The sequence below is a fragment of the Gracilinanus agilis genome, chromosome 1 (genome assembly GCF_016433145.1).
Source record: "Gracilinanus agilis isolate LMUSP501 chromosome 1, AgileGrace, whole genome shotgun sequence".
Classification (NCBI taxonomy): domain Eukaryota; kingdom Metazoa; phylum Chordata; class Mammalia; order Didelphimorphia; family Didelphidae; genus Gracilinanus; species Gracilinanus agilis.
Genome location: NC_058130.1, coordinates 796,213,234 through 796,230,308, shown reverse-complemented (window position 1 = coordinate 796,230,308; position 17,075 = coordinate 796,213,234). Strand labels below are relative to the sequence as shown.

General features: G+C 39.6%; 1 protein-coding gene across 1 annotated transcript in view; it reads right to left on the bottom strand.

Annotated features, from left to right (window-relative positions):
• The window catches only part of LOC123232500 (vomeronasal type-2 receptor 26-like), a 37,855-nt gene that overhangs the window by 16,884 nt on the left and 3,896 nt on the right, over window positions 1-17,075 (bottom strand). The window contains exon 3 of the mRNA XM_044658950.1: window positions 4,097-4,900. Within this exon, the coding sequence (XP_044514885.1) occupies window positions 4,097-4,900 (804 nt within the window). The remainder of the gene's footprint in view (window positions 1-4,096; window positions 4,901-17,075) is intronic.

The following is a 17,075-nucleotide window of genomic DNA, read 5'->3' as shown; positions in this document are numbered from 1 at the left end:
AGTTATCATTTTGTGAAGGGAGACAACATATTGATTACCCTAGAGAAAAATTCATGAAGGAAATAAAGTGAAGAATAGTGTGCTTCAATTTGCATTCAGGTTCCATCAGTTCCTTCTATGGTGTTGTAGTGGTGGGTAGTTCCTTACAGTTGTCTTGGAGCCTTGCATTGCTGTTAATAGTTAAGTCCTTCACAGTTGATCTTATACCATACCTTATTTAGTTATTCCTCAGTTGATGGAAATTCCTTCACTTCCCAACTCTTTGTCACCACAAAGTGTTACTATAAAATACCTTTGTACAAGGAGATCCTTTTCCACTATCTTTGAGCTCTTTGGGTTAGAGATCTATTATGTTATCAGGTCAAATAGTTTTATGGCCCTCTGAGCATAGTTGCAAATTGCTCTCCAGAATCATTGTATCAGTTCCCGCATCCACTAACAATTTATTACTGTTCCAATTTTATCACATACTCTCCAACGTTTATCACTTTCATTTTTGTCATATTGGCCAGCCTGAAGAGGTGTGAGATGGTACCTCAGAATAGTTTTAATTTACATCTCCCTATTTAATAGTTATTTGGATCATGTTTTATACAAATAAAGATAGTTTCAATTTCTTCATCTGAAAACTGCCTATTCATATTCTTTGATGATTTGTTATTTTCTTTGTTGAGATTTTTTTTATCTCTCTCAATTTTGGCTGATTCTACTTTTTAAAGAGTAGTTTTCTTCCTTGGATTTTTTGTGTTTCCTTTTCTATTTGTCAAGTCTAACTTTTAGAAAGTTGTTTTCTTATTGAATGTATGTACTTCCTTTTCTAACCGACCAGTTCTCATTTGGGGGGAATTATTTTCTACACGCAATTTTTAATCTCCTTTTCTATTGTCCCATCCTAATTTTTAGTAAATTGCTTTCTTCAGTTATGAAACGACTCTTTCATCATGATTTTCTTGCATTACTCATTTCTTGATCCAATGATTTTTTTCTCTCATTCAATTTGCAAAATCCTTTTTGAGCTCCTTCAGGTGTCCTTTTTTGGCCCGATAGCATTTCCCATTTAGGGCTTCACATATAGTTTTTTTGGCCTTGTCCTCTTCTGAGTTTGATCGTCTGTCATTTATGTTTCTACCGTCTGCTTCGTGATCTTGCCTATAGACTAAAGTTGGTCTAGTCGTGCTTTCAAAGGGGTACTTTCAAGGCCTTCTGTTGTGACTGCCCGATGCTCCATGCTATGGAAAGGCGGGCTGCCTCTGCGTGGTGCAGGTGTGTCCTGAGGGTGGTCTGAGTGGGCTGCCGCGGGGAAGCTCACAGCCATTTATGCTCTGTTGTGGCCTGCGCCGGATGGAGCTGGCTTCACTTCGCCCACGGTCTGCTTTTCAGGATGCCGCCCGGGGCTGCTCTCTCTTGCCCCAGTGACACAGGCCTTCCCTGCCATGTTTTCCGTTGTATCGGCACGAAGCCCCGCTTCACGCTGTCTTGGGTGGGCGCTCTCGCCCCAGAATGCACCGGAAGGGGCTTCAGGCGGGCCCAGAACGCTCTTTCCTTCCTGTTCCATCTTGACTTCCGGAAGCAGAAGAACATCTGAGGAAGTGACGGAGATTCGCCGCTAAGAGAAGCTGTTGGGTGCGCAGCGGTTGCCCCGGCGGCGCCGCCGGGCGCTCACACTCTGCTCTTCGCAGCATGGCCCTTTGGACGCCAGACCCGCGTTTCCTTAGAAGGCCATTTCCTGGATATGACTGGATAGAGCCGGATATAACCGGATAGATGCCCGGACAGACGCCCTGGACTGACGCCGGATAGATGCCCCGGATAAACGCTCCAGATAGACGCGCCGAACAGACGCGCCGAACAGACGCGCCGCCTCTCCTGTGGCTCCGGAGAACTCTGCTATCCCCCGTGTGCCCCGAGCACGCCGCTCCGGTGGGATAGCGTGGAAGGGCCGCCTCCAGGAAGGCGCGAAGCAGGATGGAAGCAGCCCCGAGAGAGCAGGAGAGGCCCATTCAGAGCCGGCGTCATCACCGGCGTTCTCACGCACTGTTTTACCAGCCCTTGGCAGAGCCCCCCGAACTGCGACTGAGCCCATCCGCCAGTCAGGAACGCGGTACTGGGATGCCGCGTTCATCCTCTTCCAGCAAAAAGGGCAAAACCCAGTAATTCCCCAGTGGATGAGCATTCATTCAGTTTATGATTGTTTGCTACCAAAAAGGAGCGGTTTTTTTTTTTTTTTTTTTTTGCATAAATGCCCTTTCCCTTTTTCTTTCATCAAATTGGGAATTAGACCTAGGAGTGATTTGACTGTATCAGATAGTATGCACAGTATCAGAGGCCTTTGGGTTCACATTCTCCAGAAAGTGGGCGCAGCTGCCCGCTCTCCAACAGTGCTCCCCTTTTCCTTTATCACCTCACTGATCATTTCTTACAGGTGTGTGGTGGTCCCTGTGAGGCTGAGAGCCCTCCCCCCTTTATGACTGTAATACTATTAGCCTTGATGATTATTTTCCTAACACAGTCGTTCGTTCTGAGTTCGTGGTCAAACCATCTAGTTTGCTTTACAAAAATGATAAACACTAGCTAAGAAAATGACACTTTGGGGTGCCATCAGCTCTTGTTTGCATCCTGACCTTGAGCCTGTAGGCCCAGGAGATGCCATCCATCCTCCCACAGCCCTCCTGGGCAGGTAACAAGATGGTCAGACAGAAAGAGGACGAATGGCCTTGTTTGTGTAACAAGACAGTCCAACAGGAGGCCCAGGGCTCCTCTGGTGGGCACATATCAGCTGACGGAGCTGCTGACTCCTAATATCACACCGTAATTGTCAGTTAAAACACCAAGACCCTGACTGAGCACTGCAAAGGCCTTAGAAAGGTCAGCAATAATAATAGACTTAAGTTATACCCATATTGATCTTTTTTACACTTACTAGTTTAATCAGCACGTGCCATAAATTAAGCACTGCCCATATGAAGGATTTTGCATCCATTTGATTTTAATTTTGATTGTCTTTTTCTGTCACCTCATCATCAGCTTTCTTGGTATCTTGGCCATCTTCTGAGACTTGGGGTCTCTGGACTTGATCTTGACCAGGGTGCAGCTCTATTGGGAGTTTGGCCTCCTCTCAATAAACCTATTTAGCTTGGAGTTTTTATACTGGAGTGATACATTTTCACCACATTTCTCAGGGTTATTTTAATTTGAATTTTTCTAATTGATAGTGATTCAGAGCATTTTTTATATGATTATAAATAGTTTTGATTTTTTTTTTCCAAAAACTGGCTGCTCTATTAAGGAATGACTAATTTTTAAAATAGATTCAATACAGATCCTTATCTATTTGAGAAATAAGACCTTTTTTAGAGAAATTTGCTGTAATTTAAAAAATATGTTATTATCTATTTTTTTTTTTTTTTATCCTGGGACTCCATTCTAGGAGCATAGGGCCACAACCAGTAGGCAATGGGACGCAGTCGCTCAGGGTCACCCAGCTGGGAAGTGTCTGAGCCCGGACTTGAACCTAGGCTGGGAAGTGTCTGAGCCCGGACTTGAACCTAGGACCTTTCGTCTCTAGGCCTGGCTCTCAATCCACTGAGCTACCCAGCTGCCCCTACTTTAGGTTGCAGTTTCTTTAGCAGATGTAGTTTTTACAGGGTGGGGTTGCTAGCCCCACGCCCAACCCTCCTCCTTTTTTCCTCCAGGCTAGGGACTCGTCCTTGACCCAGGAGTGGTAAGGGTGGGCGGTAGGAGTCAAGTGACTTGCCCAAGGTCACACAGCTGAAAGTGTCTGAGGCCGGACTTGAACCTAGGACCTCCAGTCTCTAGGCCTGGCTCTCAATCCACTGAGCCACTCAGCTGCCCATTATCTATGGTACCTTTTAGAAAAATGTAGTTTCCCTGATAATCTCCTTCACTTGAGATCAGAGACTTTTTTACATTTTTTGTATTCCCAGCCCTTAAAAGAGTGCCTGACACTTAGCAGGCACTTAAATATTTGTTGATTGAGTCTCAACTCAAATAAATTTTGGGAGAACTCCAGCCAAACACTCCCTGGTCAGGCTGCCATTGCCTGGTCATGTAAAGAGGTAATTGTAAAGGAATCCACCTGCCATGGATGAGGCCCCCAGGTTTCTCCTTCTACAATGGGCCTTTTTCCTGATTTCATCAAGGACATCACATGGAGGGCCCAGGCCACAGCGTATACACTGTTGTAGAGGGTGTAGCTCAAGTCAGACATGGCCATGTCAAAGAAAAGCAAAGGCAGAGTCTCCAGTGAAGCATTTAATGAACATTTCTCTTGTCTCAGCTTTTTCGGTTCATCTGTACATCCAAAGGCTGAGTGCCAGAATTCTCTGAGCACAATATCATTTGAGTATTTCGCAGGGTTCACCGTCCTGAGAAAAGCCTTAAAACCAGGAACATCACTTGTTAGGTGTGAAAATGTGAGGGCCCCGTGGAAAGTATAGCCATCAATAAGTCGAGGCCTCATGGTGATGTCCCAATAAAAGGCGGTGACCCACACTTTCCAACTTCGGAAATAAGTAACTTGTGAATATCTCAAGATCATCAACGAGTCAGTGTCACCATGAATGAAAATCACTTTGGTGGTTGATGCTAGGATCCTGGGCATGAATGGCTCCTGGGATTCTGCGTGTCTTCTCTCACTGACAGGGATCTTCTCTGTGAAGGACACACAGATGCCATGACTTGCCATCTCCAATGTCAGTTCTTTCAGAAATTCCTCCCCTCTCAGATCATCTACTGTCACCAGAGCCACCCACGTCCACTGAAAATGAGTCATCAGTCTGACCATCCCTTTGTGGAGGGAAGAGTCCTTCAGAGCCATCTGGTATAGAGAAGGAAACTGAGTCTTGTCACTCAGGATGGGATTGAATGGCCCATAAATGATCTGGATGTGAAAGAAATATGGGAAATCCTGAGATATGTGAACATGAACTCGATGAATGTATAAATCTGGGTTTGAAACTAATCCATTCTACTTTAGATTTGAAGCTTTAACAAGGTGAGACTTTATCTGAATTAATCAAAGACATTAGATTAAGTATGAAACTGTAGGAATATAGTTGGGGATTATCTGGTTTTCTAGGATTAGCTGAAAAAAGGGAATTTTGAGATAAACCCTAGGAAAGGATTCTGGGTAAGAAAGGAATCGTGGGAGTCTAAAACTGAAAATAGCTGGACTTCCCTTCCTTATTGGATTTCATCTGAGCTGGTAGTGGGTTTTGCCTCTCTGCCTACAATTTTTGAAGGAGGGATTTTGCTCTAGGAGATTTTCCCTGGAAAGTCAGGATTTCGTGGAGAAATTTTTTGGCATCCAGGTAGAGGATTTACTTGGAGAAAATCAATTTCACTTAGTCCAGTCTTCATCTGCCAGTGATCCAGCTGCCAGAATTCCTATTGGCTAAGGTAATCCATCCAAAGCTTTTCATCTATGACTTTGGTTCCTTAGTACAGCAGCCAAAGAGAGTCAAGAGTACTTAATCATACTGAGTTAAAATTTTCTTTTCCACCCCACAATTAATTCACAGGGAGTCCTACATTATTAAACTTGAGAAATGAGATTTTTCCATCAACCAAAAAGAACTCAAGTTAGGGATCGATATAAATATAAAACTGGACAATTTCTCCTCAAACTTTCCTAACAGGTGGCTTGGGGCAAATGTGACTGAAATAATATTTTTTCTAAATAAACTATCTAAACTTAATGAGAAGAAATCATGTGGATCTTAAGGCCCACTTTATTGCCTTATTGTCTTAAACATGCCTTTTATTACAACAGGATTTTATAAGTGAATTGTCGAAAACTGCAAGCTCATTATCATCCTATTTTTGTTTAGAGAAAACTTGTAGATTTAAGGATACGTTCATTGTTAAAGAAAAATATTATTTCCCCAAATCTCCAAGTTTATCCTTCATTTTGGGACATCTAAAACAGTTGTTATTTAATGGAAATTTTTCTAATTCTTCTGTTATTTTTGCTTCCTTGAATGTGTCTTCACTCTCCTTAAAGACACCAGGGTATATTGCTTGTATTAGTTTTTAAAGCAGGATTGATTGTCAGGTTAAAAATTTTAAATTGTATTTATAATGGGAATTCTGTTTGCTTTTATGGAAAACAAAACAAAACTAGATAATGTGTGTGTGTTTTGATGAGGCCAATGTTATAATTAGGATGCATATTTGTTTGCCATCTTTACATGTCCTGTTAGTCTGATGGTCCGGTGATTTTGTCATTGAAATTAGGATATGCCACATTCAGACACTTAGAAGTAACTTAATTTAGAGACAGGGAATATTCACAAGTTCTGTGATTGTGATGTTTCAGATATTAACTTACCTGATCATATTCAGAGCTTATGTACTTGAACCCCAAATATGAAGCCAAGTACTTAAAAAACCCTGGATAAATGGACAATGATTTCATATTTAGTCAAAAAGTTACAGGGGCATTTGGGTAGCTCAGTGGAGTGAGAGTCAGGCCTAGAGACAGGAGGTCCTAGGTTCAAACCCAGCCTCAGCCACTTCCCAGCTGGGTGACCCTGGGCAAGTCACTTGACCCCCATTGCCCACCCTTACCACTCTTCCACCTATGAGACAATACACCGAAGTACAAGGGTTTAAAAAAACAAAAAACAAAAAAAAAAAGTTACCTTCCATTTAACTCTCGTTTAAGTCCAGTTCACACCCAAGTCATCACCTCGTCATGTTATTAGTCCTCTCCAGTGTTGAAGGACCACCAACAAAAACATCTCATAGTCAGTTTACTGTGGCATTCCACTAAAACAAGCACTTTCTATTGTGTTGGCTTTTTTCTGAGTTTGGTAAATGTGATTATCGTCATTAGAGGACTCACTATCATAACTTTTTTCCCCAAATTTTCACACAGAGAGCACTACATTTTGAACCCTGTAAATTCCAAGTAGAAAACTAGAACCTAACCTGTAACAACTAGATGCTATGTTGAGTCACACCTGAAGTGTAGAACATCTAGCTCAATGGTTCTCAAACTTTTTTGGCCTCCCGCCCCCTTTCCAGAAAAATATTGTTTAGCTCCTTGGAAATTAATTTTTTTAAAATTTTAATAGCAATTAATAGGAAAGATAAATGCACCCGTGGCCATCACTGCCTCCTTGGATAGCTGCAGCACCCACCAGGGGGCGGTGGCGCCCACTTGGGGAATCACTGGTGCAGTGGATGGAGAGCCCAATGTGGAGTCAGGAGGCTTCATCTTCCTGAATTCAGATCTGGTCTCAGGCTCTCACTCTGTGATGCTAGACGAGCCACCCTAAGCCTGTTGCCCTCCATTTCTCAGATGTAAAAGGAGATGAAGAAAGAGGTAGCAAAGCGCTCTGGTATCTTTACCAAGAAAACTGCCAATGAGGTGGCAGAGAGCTAGAAAGAACTGAAACAACTGAACGATGACAACAAAAGGCACCATCCTATATAATCATCTGAACTGGTACCCAGATGGTTCATGCTCACTTTAAACAGAACGTCGTGACCCCTGAGAAATAGCAAGCATTTGCTAGCAACAAATGAGATTTAAACAATGTCTCTTCTTTTTAAAAAATAGTGTTACCTGACTGACAGATTGGTGAAATGTAAAATATGTAGTTTGTCTTGATTTCAGCAAATAGTTTATAAACATTTCTGCAGCATGTTGTGGGGAATGATAAAATAATATGGATCGATGTGAGGACCCTTAGGTGAAAGGGTGAAAAATTATACTTAATTTCAAATTGAGGTTTCATGAATAGAAGTCTGGAAAATATCTAAAGGTGCCATGTAGCTCCTTCATTGATCTTTTCATTTCAGTATGTATATTCATGGCTTTTATGAAGACAAAAATAAAGGGAAGAACCATGACAAAAATATTTTTCCCAAACTAGAATGACTAGCAAATATCAGTAAAAAGAAATTTTAAATGGAAAACATTCAAGTTTGGGAAGAAAAAAATGTTTTAAAAAACCAATTAAAGCTGAGGAAGACATGATTGGGGATGTGGACTCGAAACTACCACACCAATGCAACTATCAACAATTTGGAAATAGGTCTTGATCAAGGACACATGTTACAACCAGTGGAAATTTATGCATCGGCCATAGGTGGGGGGAGAGCGGGGGATGAAGGGGAAAGTAGGGGCATGAAGCATGTAACCATGTTAAAAATGAATATTAATAAATGTTTAAAAAAATCAATTAAAGCTTAATAAATTAGGCAATTGCCAATTTATGTAGAATGATCCTTAGAATTTTTATTTGACCAGAATATTTAAAAATAAAGGTTTAAAATATGTTTTAATTCAATTTCTCAAGTTCTCCAGAAAATTGGATTTGAGTTTTATTGGTTTGTGCATCGGAGAGCCACCCAGGTATAATGGATAGAGTGCTGTCCTTAGATTTAGACAACCTGGGATAATGTCCCACTTCAGAAACATAACTGTTTTACTTTAGGTAAGCCACTTAAACTCTAAGTGATCCAAGCACCTTGTTAGGACTTTTAGGGTTACTCTCATTTCTGCATTGTAGTTTTCTCCTCGCTGGGAATTCCTTATAATTAAATCCCTAATATATCCCTCCAAACAAAACAAAATAAATCTAAACTTTGTACCCTCAGTATAAGTTTCAGTTCTAGACAACACATTTTGTAAAGAGACACTAACAAAATAAAACGTGTTCAGAGGAGAACAACAAAGGTATTGAACAGCCTTAAATACCTTTACTAAAATAAACTGTTCATGACCTGAGAATCTCTAGTCTAGAGAAAAGAAAACAAGAGTGAGAAAGGATATGTTGATACGGAAGTACTGCACAATTTTAGATGACAGAACTATAAATAAAAGGGTGGAAGCTAAAGGGAAGCAGATTTATTCAAAAAATTAAATATGAACTTAATCATAATGATCAATGTAGAGCAGGGAAAGGTTTGACTAAAAATAAAAAAAAGGTAACTCCACATTCCAGCAATGATCAGGAAATGCTTGGGTTATTATAATATGAATGCGGTAGATCTATCAGCCAATAAGCATTCATAAAAATATATAGTATTTGTTAAATGGCATGTTTAAGTACTGGGGATACAAAAAGGGATAAATAGCCTCTACTTCAAGAGAAGGATATTGGGGAAATGATGGCATCTTGGACCTAGTAAGAGAGAAGTTTAGATGAAAGGAAATAATTGTGGGAAATCTAGTCAGTTCAGGGTTTTAAAAGTTGATGTCTCTTGACATCCAGGCCAAGATCCCTGAATGTTAGCAGGAGATGCAAGCCTAGAGGTCAGCATAAAGTTTAGTTCAGAATCATCAACGTAGAGATGATAATTAAATCACGGGGGGGGGATAATGACAATCACAAAATGAAGTAATGTTGAGGAAAAAGAAGAGACCTAGGGCAGAGCTCTGCATTTAGTCAGTCATTAGAGAGTATAACCTGTATGATGATCCAACAAAGGAGAATGAGAAAGGGTGGTCTCAGAGGAGACCCAAGACAGTGATGTCTAAAAAAGCTGGATTAAAGTAAAAAGGAAAAGACAGTGATCAACAGTGTCAAAGACTGTAGAGAGATCAAGAAGAATAAAGACAGAGAAATGGCCATTCAATTTGACAACAAAGAAAGCACAGATAACTTTGAAGAAGAAACTTCAGGTGAATGATGAATTCTGAAGCCAGATTATAGAAAGTTAAGAGAGTGAGAGAAGGAAGAAATAAAGTCACCTACTATGGACAGGCCTCTCAAGGATTTTAGCTACAAAGAGCAAGATAGATATAGGAAAATAGTTGATATGGAAGAATCAAACAAGGGCCTTTTGAGAATGAGAGAAGCAGAAGCATGTTTATAGGCAAATAGGCATGGAGCCAGTATGCAAGAAGAGCCTGAAAGATGTGAGGGACTGGGATGACAGGAAGAGCAATCTGTCATAGAAGGGAGGGAACGCACTAGTGCAGGCAGAGACGTTTGCCTTGCTACAGGGTAGAGTCCCCTTTCAGTGAAAGACAGCAGTGGAGGAGATCTTGGCAGGAGGCACATCAGTGGCGGTGTGAAATGAAGAGGAGAAAAGGGAGTTCATGGTGAACAGCTTATATATGTTTTTGTAAAATATGAGACAAAGTTTTCACCTATGAGGGGAGTTGAATGGGAACCATGAGAAGTTTGAGAAGAGGTGAAAAGTTCTAGAAGAATAGTTGTGGACAATGAAGTGAAAGAATAGTTGTGGACAATGAAGTGAAAAGTGAGGTATAAAAGGGTTGCACAGCAGTAGTGAGGGAACAGTGGAGGTTTTTACCATGAAGTTGCACTGGGCCCACTAAAAGGTTGTTTGGTTTTCCTCATCTTCATTCAGCAGCATACATGTAGGAGAGTGACACAAGGGCTAAATTTGGCAATGCATGATCAGCAATATGATAAAGATGCTAAAGACTCAAGAGAACAGATAGCATAGAGTGAAACTGGTTCACTAAAGAATGAAGATGGAGAAAAGAGAAGATAGTTGTTGCTATAAGAGTCACGGCCTCTAAGAGAACAGAAGGGTCAAAGGGTTGGAGGGCATATCATGGAGGAAGAGTAGGTTTTGGTAAGGAAAGGCCCAGAGAGATGGAAATAATAATAGATTGTAGTTAAATGAGTGGATTTCAGAATTTTTGAAGGAGGTGGTACATTCGTGGATGATGGCATGATCATCTTTGGGTGTGAGTGGAGCAGCTCATGGGAAGCGAGTAGGCTAAGGAACTAAATGGTGAAAATGTTTGAAAAAAAGTGAATCTGTATACAAAAGTCCCTTTTTATGATGAAGGGTCTTAGAGAGCATAGACAAATGGAGAGCTAGGTCATGAAATCAGTGATGAAGGAAGAGGAATGATATGACCCAGTCATCAACAGATACAAAGATTTTAATGAAATGAAAGATATAAATTGGATAACCCTCAAAGGTGGAGGGAGAGGTTACTGAAGAACTTGGGTCAAGGGAGAAATGGGAGTCATTCATAGGGGAGAAAGTGTACTTCCACTTTTCCATGTCCATCAGTGAGCCAAAGGGAACGTGTGAATGTTCAGGACAGAACGAGTTCTGGAGGATTGCTAGACGTGTTCCCGACTTTGAGCTGCCCATCCTAGAGTGAAAGTGTCCAGATCAGAATGAGCCATCTTCTACCACAAATGCATCCCTTTTTTAACTTCCTTATTTGCGACACAGGCGTCAGCCCATCTCAGCCTACCCAAGCTCTCAGAACTGGTGCTATACTTGACTCCTTGATCTTAGCCGCCAGAGATCTCTAATCAGTTGCCAAATGGGATGATTTGTTCTTCCTCGGCAGCTCTTGGCAAGCTGTTTCTCCCTATGCTAGTTGGGCCTCCATCACTCACACGCACACTCTTATAATCATCTAGTGTCCATCTCTACTGATTCTCCCACTCCCACGTACCCTTCCTTAAGCCATCAAAGACAATTTCCCAAAATGTTATCCTCCCCCTTCAGTAAATTCACGTCTCCCTCTTGACTGTAAGATCAAAACGGAGCCCCGTTGGCCACTTGGATGTCTTCTCAGCTTCGTCCCTTCGTGTACAGAAAAGTTCAAGCAGACTGACCTTCGTGCCCCTCCCCACACACGCGACTCCAGCTCCAGTCGCCGTGCTTTTTTCCCTCCGTGTCCCCTTAGGGAGAATCCTCTGACTCTGATTTTGACTTTTAGGTTCATTTGTTTCCTTCAAGGCTAAACTCAATGCAGCCTTCTCCTGGAAGTCTTTCTTAAAGTGCCTGAATTACTGCAACTTTCCCGTTATGTATGCTCAAATCTATTTTGTATCTCCTTTTACATGCCTACCTAGGTTCCTTTTATCTGCTTCAATCAAATCGCAAACACCTCATGGGGAGAGTTGGTTCTGTTTGTGTCTTTGCTTCCTCAAACCATAACATTGTCCGATAAGTATGGATCAATTACTTTATTTCTTGGGAAGCTGGAATATGTGATCTATAAAGTTTTGGGGAAGAAGACCAAACAAAATGTATTTATTAAGCACCTACTTAATCTTAGTACCTGAGGACACAAAAAAACCAAAAGTAAAAAAAAGTCCTAATTTTCATGTTTGTACTGGAGAGATTAAGATGCAAATTAATCATAATAACAATTGAATTATGAAGGACAGAGTATTAACTAGAGGAAAGCTAATAATATGGAGTTGCCTAATCTTAGGAAGTCAACATTGGCACAAGCACACTCCAGGGAATTCGTTAAGGTCAAGCATGGCTTGACCACCTTTTCTAAATGCAGAACATGAAGAAGATACTGTTTCTTGTAATGCCCACTGCATATGCTATGGCTAGAGAGAAAAATAAAGAAAACCCTGGAGGCAGAGAAGTAGTTCAGTGGATTGAGAACCAAGACTAGAGATGGGAGGTCCTGGGTTCAAATGTAGACTCAGACACTTCCTAGCTGTGTAACCCTGGTCAAGTCACTTAATCCTCAATATTTAGCCCTTACGACTCTTCTGCTTCGGAGCCAATTACCCGGTTTTGATTCTAGGACAGAAAGCAAAAGCTTATATTTTAAAAAAAGGAAACACAGGGTAATATTAAACTTATTGGTGATGTAGAGAGACTGCAAAGTAAAGAGAGAATATTTCTCTAACATCCACAAAACTTACTCAAAGGGAAAAAAAGATTTTTTTTTCCCTACAGGCCACAAAAATACCTAAAATAAATGAAGTATTTTTTTAAATAAAAGAAAAATGAAAACATTGTAAGAAAAATAAAGAGTTTAGAATAGGAAACCATATTCCTTATCCAAGTAATAGTCTACATGAAAAGCTAACTAAAGAAACAAAAACCAATGATTGCAGGAGAACAAGAAATAATAGAAAATAAAAATACTGCAAAAGGAAAATATTAAGTGTCTGATTTTAAAAACAACTCAACTGTTGAATTAGTGAAGGAGAGATCATTTAAGAAACACTCTACTTAATAATTATTAACTGTTACTGTTCTTATTTCAGGAATATTCATTTAAATTATTTTCATCTTTTGACTTCCCTGATTTCCTTCAAATCCCTGGTAAAATCTCACCTTTTACCAGATGGCTTCTCCTGTCCATTATTATTGCAATTATCTTCCTTTTGAGATCATCTCCAATTTATCCTCTACACATTCAATTTGTTTATGATGTTTTGCATGCCCCACTCATTTTACTGTGAGGTTCTTGAAAGCAAAGACTGTTTTTTAAAACTTTCTTTTTACCAGTAGCACTAAGCACAGTAACTAGCAAATAGTACATTTTTTATTAAAATGTTTGTTCACTTAAATTTTTTTTAAAATTGTATTGCCAGGAGGGATATTTAAATGTACAATTCTCAGACTTATAGAATTCTCACCAAAGAAAAGAAAAGAAAAGAAAAAAGTGAAGAACCTGAATAAAATTCTATGAGTTACATAGAACATATCTTCCTTAGGTACTGAATGGAAACAAAAATTGAACTTAAGTATTTCTCAGCTAGACATGGCATGTTTCCAAAAATCAATCCCATAGCAGTAGAAAGGGGGGAATAAAAACCTTATATACAAATGAATAAGAAGTATAAATATTACTCAAATTTCTATCCAAAGCTCTTTGAAAGAATTAATTTCTGCTTGGCTATTTTCCTGGACTTCATGATGTCTAGGAATTCATCATAATGCAAATTGAAATCAACTTGGAAACTCACACATGCTCAGATAATTCCCCACTCCAGATGCATGCTTTCATAATACCTGCAGGCTATTGAATCTTTCCCTCATCTTTCAACTTCTTTTTTATTTGTTGTCTTCCCAAGTAGACTGTGAGGTACTTAACAGGAAGTATTTTTTCTTTTCTTTTTATTTTAAACATTTAGTGCAGTGACTAGCACATAATACTTACTTAATAAATGTTTATTATATATAAACGAGTACATTATTATGTAGTGATTTTTTTTGTTCATTACATAATTTAATTTTATGAATTTCCTTAAAAGAAAAATTTACACCTGTGTCATTTCTTAAAGAAACTTAAGAGAACAGATAAGTGAATTGGACATTCAGATAGACAAAGATACATGTATATATATTATGTGTATGTATATGCATATGCATATATATATATACACACACACACATAGGTACACACACATAGATGCGTATATTTTGTTTTTGTTGTTCTTCAGTCATTTCAGGGGTATCTAATTTCATTATCCATGTGGGGTTTTCTTGGCAAAGATACTAGAAAGTTCACTATTTCCTTCTCTAGGTTAGTGTTAAGTGACTTTTCCAGGATCACAAAGCTATGGTCTAAAGCTGGATTTAAACTCAGTTTTTCCTGCCTCCAGACCTGGTGCTCTGCCCACTCTGCCAGGTAGCTGCACATTGTGTATATGTGTATATATATATATATATGTGTGTGTGTGTGTGTGTGTGTGCCTTGTTCATTGAAATGCTCTTCTCTATTTTAATTTGCTTTTCTATGATCTGTTCTCTATTTTTTTGTTGAAGAAATAACTCAAAGGTAATGGATCAAGGAGCCAAGATTGCTGACTAGAGGCAGCAACCTACCTGAATTCTCAATAATCCTCTCTGAATAACTTTAAAATAAAGCTTCAGATAAAATATGGTATTCCATGATCCAGCCATTCTGGATGGCAATTTGGAACTATGCCCAAAGGGCTATAAAAGGTTGCCTGCCCTTTGATCCAGCCATACCACTGCTGGATTTATATCCTAAAGACATAATAAGGTAAAAGACTTGTACAAAAATATTTATAGCTGCACTCTTTGTAGTGGCAAAAAATTGGTAAATGAAGGGGTGTCCCTCGATTGGGGAATGGCTGAACAAATTGTGGTATCTGCTGGTGATGGAATACTACTGTACTCAAAGGAATAATAAACTGGAGGAATTCCACGTGAATTGGAACGACCTCCAGGAAGTGATGCAGAGAGAAAGGAGAACCAGGAGAACATTATACACAGAGACGGATACACTGTGGCATAACCAAATGAAATGAACTTCTCTGCTAGCCAGCAATGCAATGATCCAGAATAATGTTGAGGGACTTATGAGAAAGAATGTTATCCTCATCCAGAGCAAGAACTGTGGGAGCAGAAACAGAAGAAAAACAACTGCTTGAACACATGGGCTGATGGGGATATTATTGGGGATGTAGACTCTAAACAACCACCCCAGGGCAACTATCAATAATATGGAATTAGGTCTTGATCAATGTTACATGTAAAACCCAGTGGAATTGTGCGTCGGCTAAGGGGGGTTTGGGGGAGAGGGAAAGAACATGAAACATGTAACTATGGGAAAATATTCAAAATAAAAATCTAAAAAATAAAATAAATAAATGAAGCAAAAAATAAAGGGTATAATAGACAATGAAATAAAAAATTCACAGCAGGTCTCTCATATAAAAGCCTTATTATTCAAATACAAGAGCATAGAACGGAATCATTTTTATAAAAATGAGAGCCATTTCCAAATTGATAGTCGAAGGATATAAACAGAAAATTGTCAGAAGAAATAAAAACTATAATCATATGAAAAAATATTCTAAATCACTATTGATTACAGAAATGCAAATTAAAACAACTCTGAGGTTCCACATGACAGTTATTATAAATTAAAAAGTCTAGCTATGATGAAGAAAAATAGGTACACTAAGGAATTATTAGTGGAATACTGAACTGTTTCAATTTTTCTGGAGAAAAATTTGAAAGTGTATCCAAAAGGTTGTAGAACTATGCATAAAATACCATTTGAGTCATCAACATCTAGGACTACACCTCAAACAGATGAAGAGGAAAGGGATACATGTGCAAAATTATTTATAGAAGCTCTGTTTGTGGTGGTAAAGATTTGAAAATTAAGGGGATCCTCATCATTTGGGAAATAGGTATACAAGTTTTGGAAATGATTGTGTTGGAGTACTATTGTGCTCTAAGGCATAACAAGGGGATGGTTTCAGCCAAAAAATGTAATAAGGGAATTTTAGGATGTAATAAGGGGATTAGGCTGTAGGTAGTAGCTGGTTGGAATAGGGAATAAGGCAAAGCAAGGGACCCAAGGCTGGAGGTAATCAAGGGAATAGGCTAGGTAGTAGGGAAATTAAGGCAGAGGTATGGTTGGAATTGAGGATAGGCACTGTGGATAGGGTTTGTGAATCCCTAAGGCAATAAAATGGATGAGGAAGGTACAATGGTCAAGGTTGGTAGTTGAGGTGGAAGGAGAAATAAGGGAATGTCTGAGTTTAGGGAATATAACACGGAGGTATAAAGAGTTGTAAGGGAGAGGATGAGTTAATCTAAGGCAGACAACAACAGCAGGAAACACAGACTGGATACTCAGGTTAGAGACAAACACTAAAGGAAACAGACTGAGCCCTTCAAGTAAAAGAACACTTTACAGAGCCAGGTTAGAGCCAGCCAAGAACAGCTTGAAACTGACTTGAGGCTTTAGTCAGTTTCACAGGAAGGACTAGAGGAAGTATTGAAGTTTCACTTCCTCCAAAATGGAGACCTTCAGCTTCCCTCAAACTCCAGAGAGAATGTTATTCTCTCTCTCCTCCTCCCTCTCTTGTTAATCAACTAATGAAGTAGCCAACCAAAATTTGTCTTTGATTAAAGACAAATGGGGTTTATTGTTTTTTCAGGGTTGATTGGAAGGACAGAGGATATTAGGTAACCCTAACAGCCGCCTAGAGAAAGCTTCAGGTGGGGGAAGGGAGACAGGAACCTGAGACTGAATAGGGACCAGCCTGCTCAGCTCTGAGAGGGTTTGTAACAAAAGGGGTAGGAAAGCTGGACACAAGGGTGAGCCCTATTTGACTAAACTATCGAGTTTGAAACTAACCCTCAGATCTACTCTCCTTTCAAAACTTCTCAGACATTCAGGTAGGGAAATGGAGGTGGGAAATAAGGAAGGCTTGGGAGATTCAAAGGAATTAGCAATTTTTAAAGGAAAAGCTGCAAAATATAGGCCAGATTTCAATCCAAAGAAGGAGCTCAGATGGACCCTGATTTTCTCCACGAGTTTCCTAGGGCCAACTGAACTTCCCAAGATTCTAAAC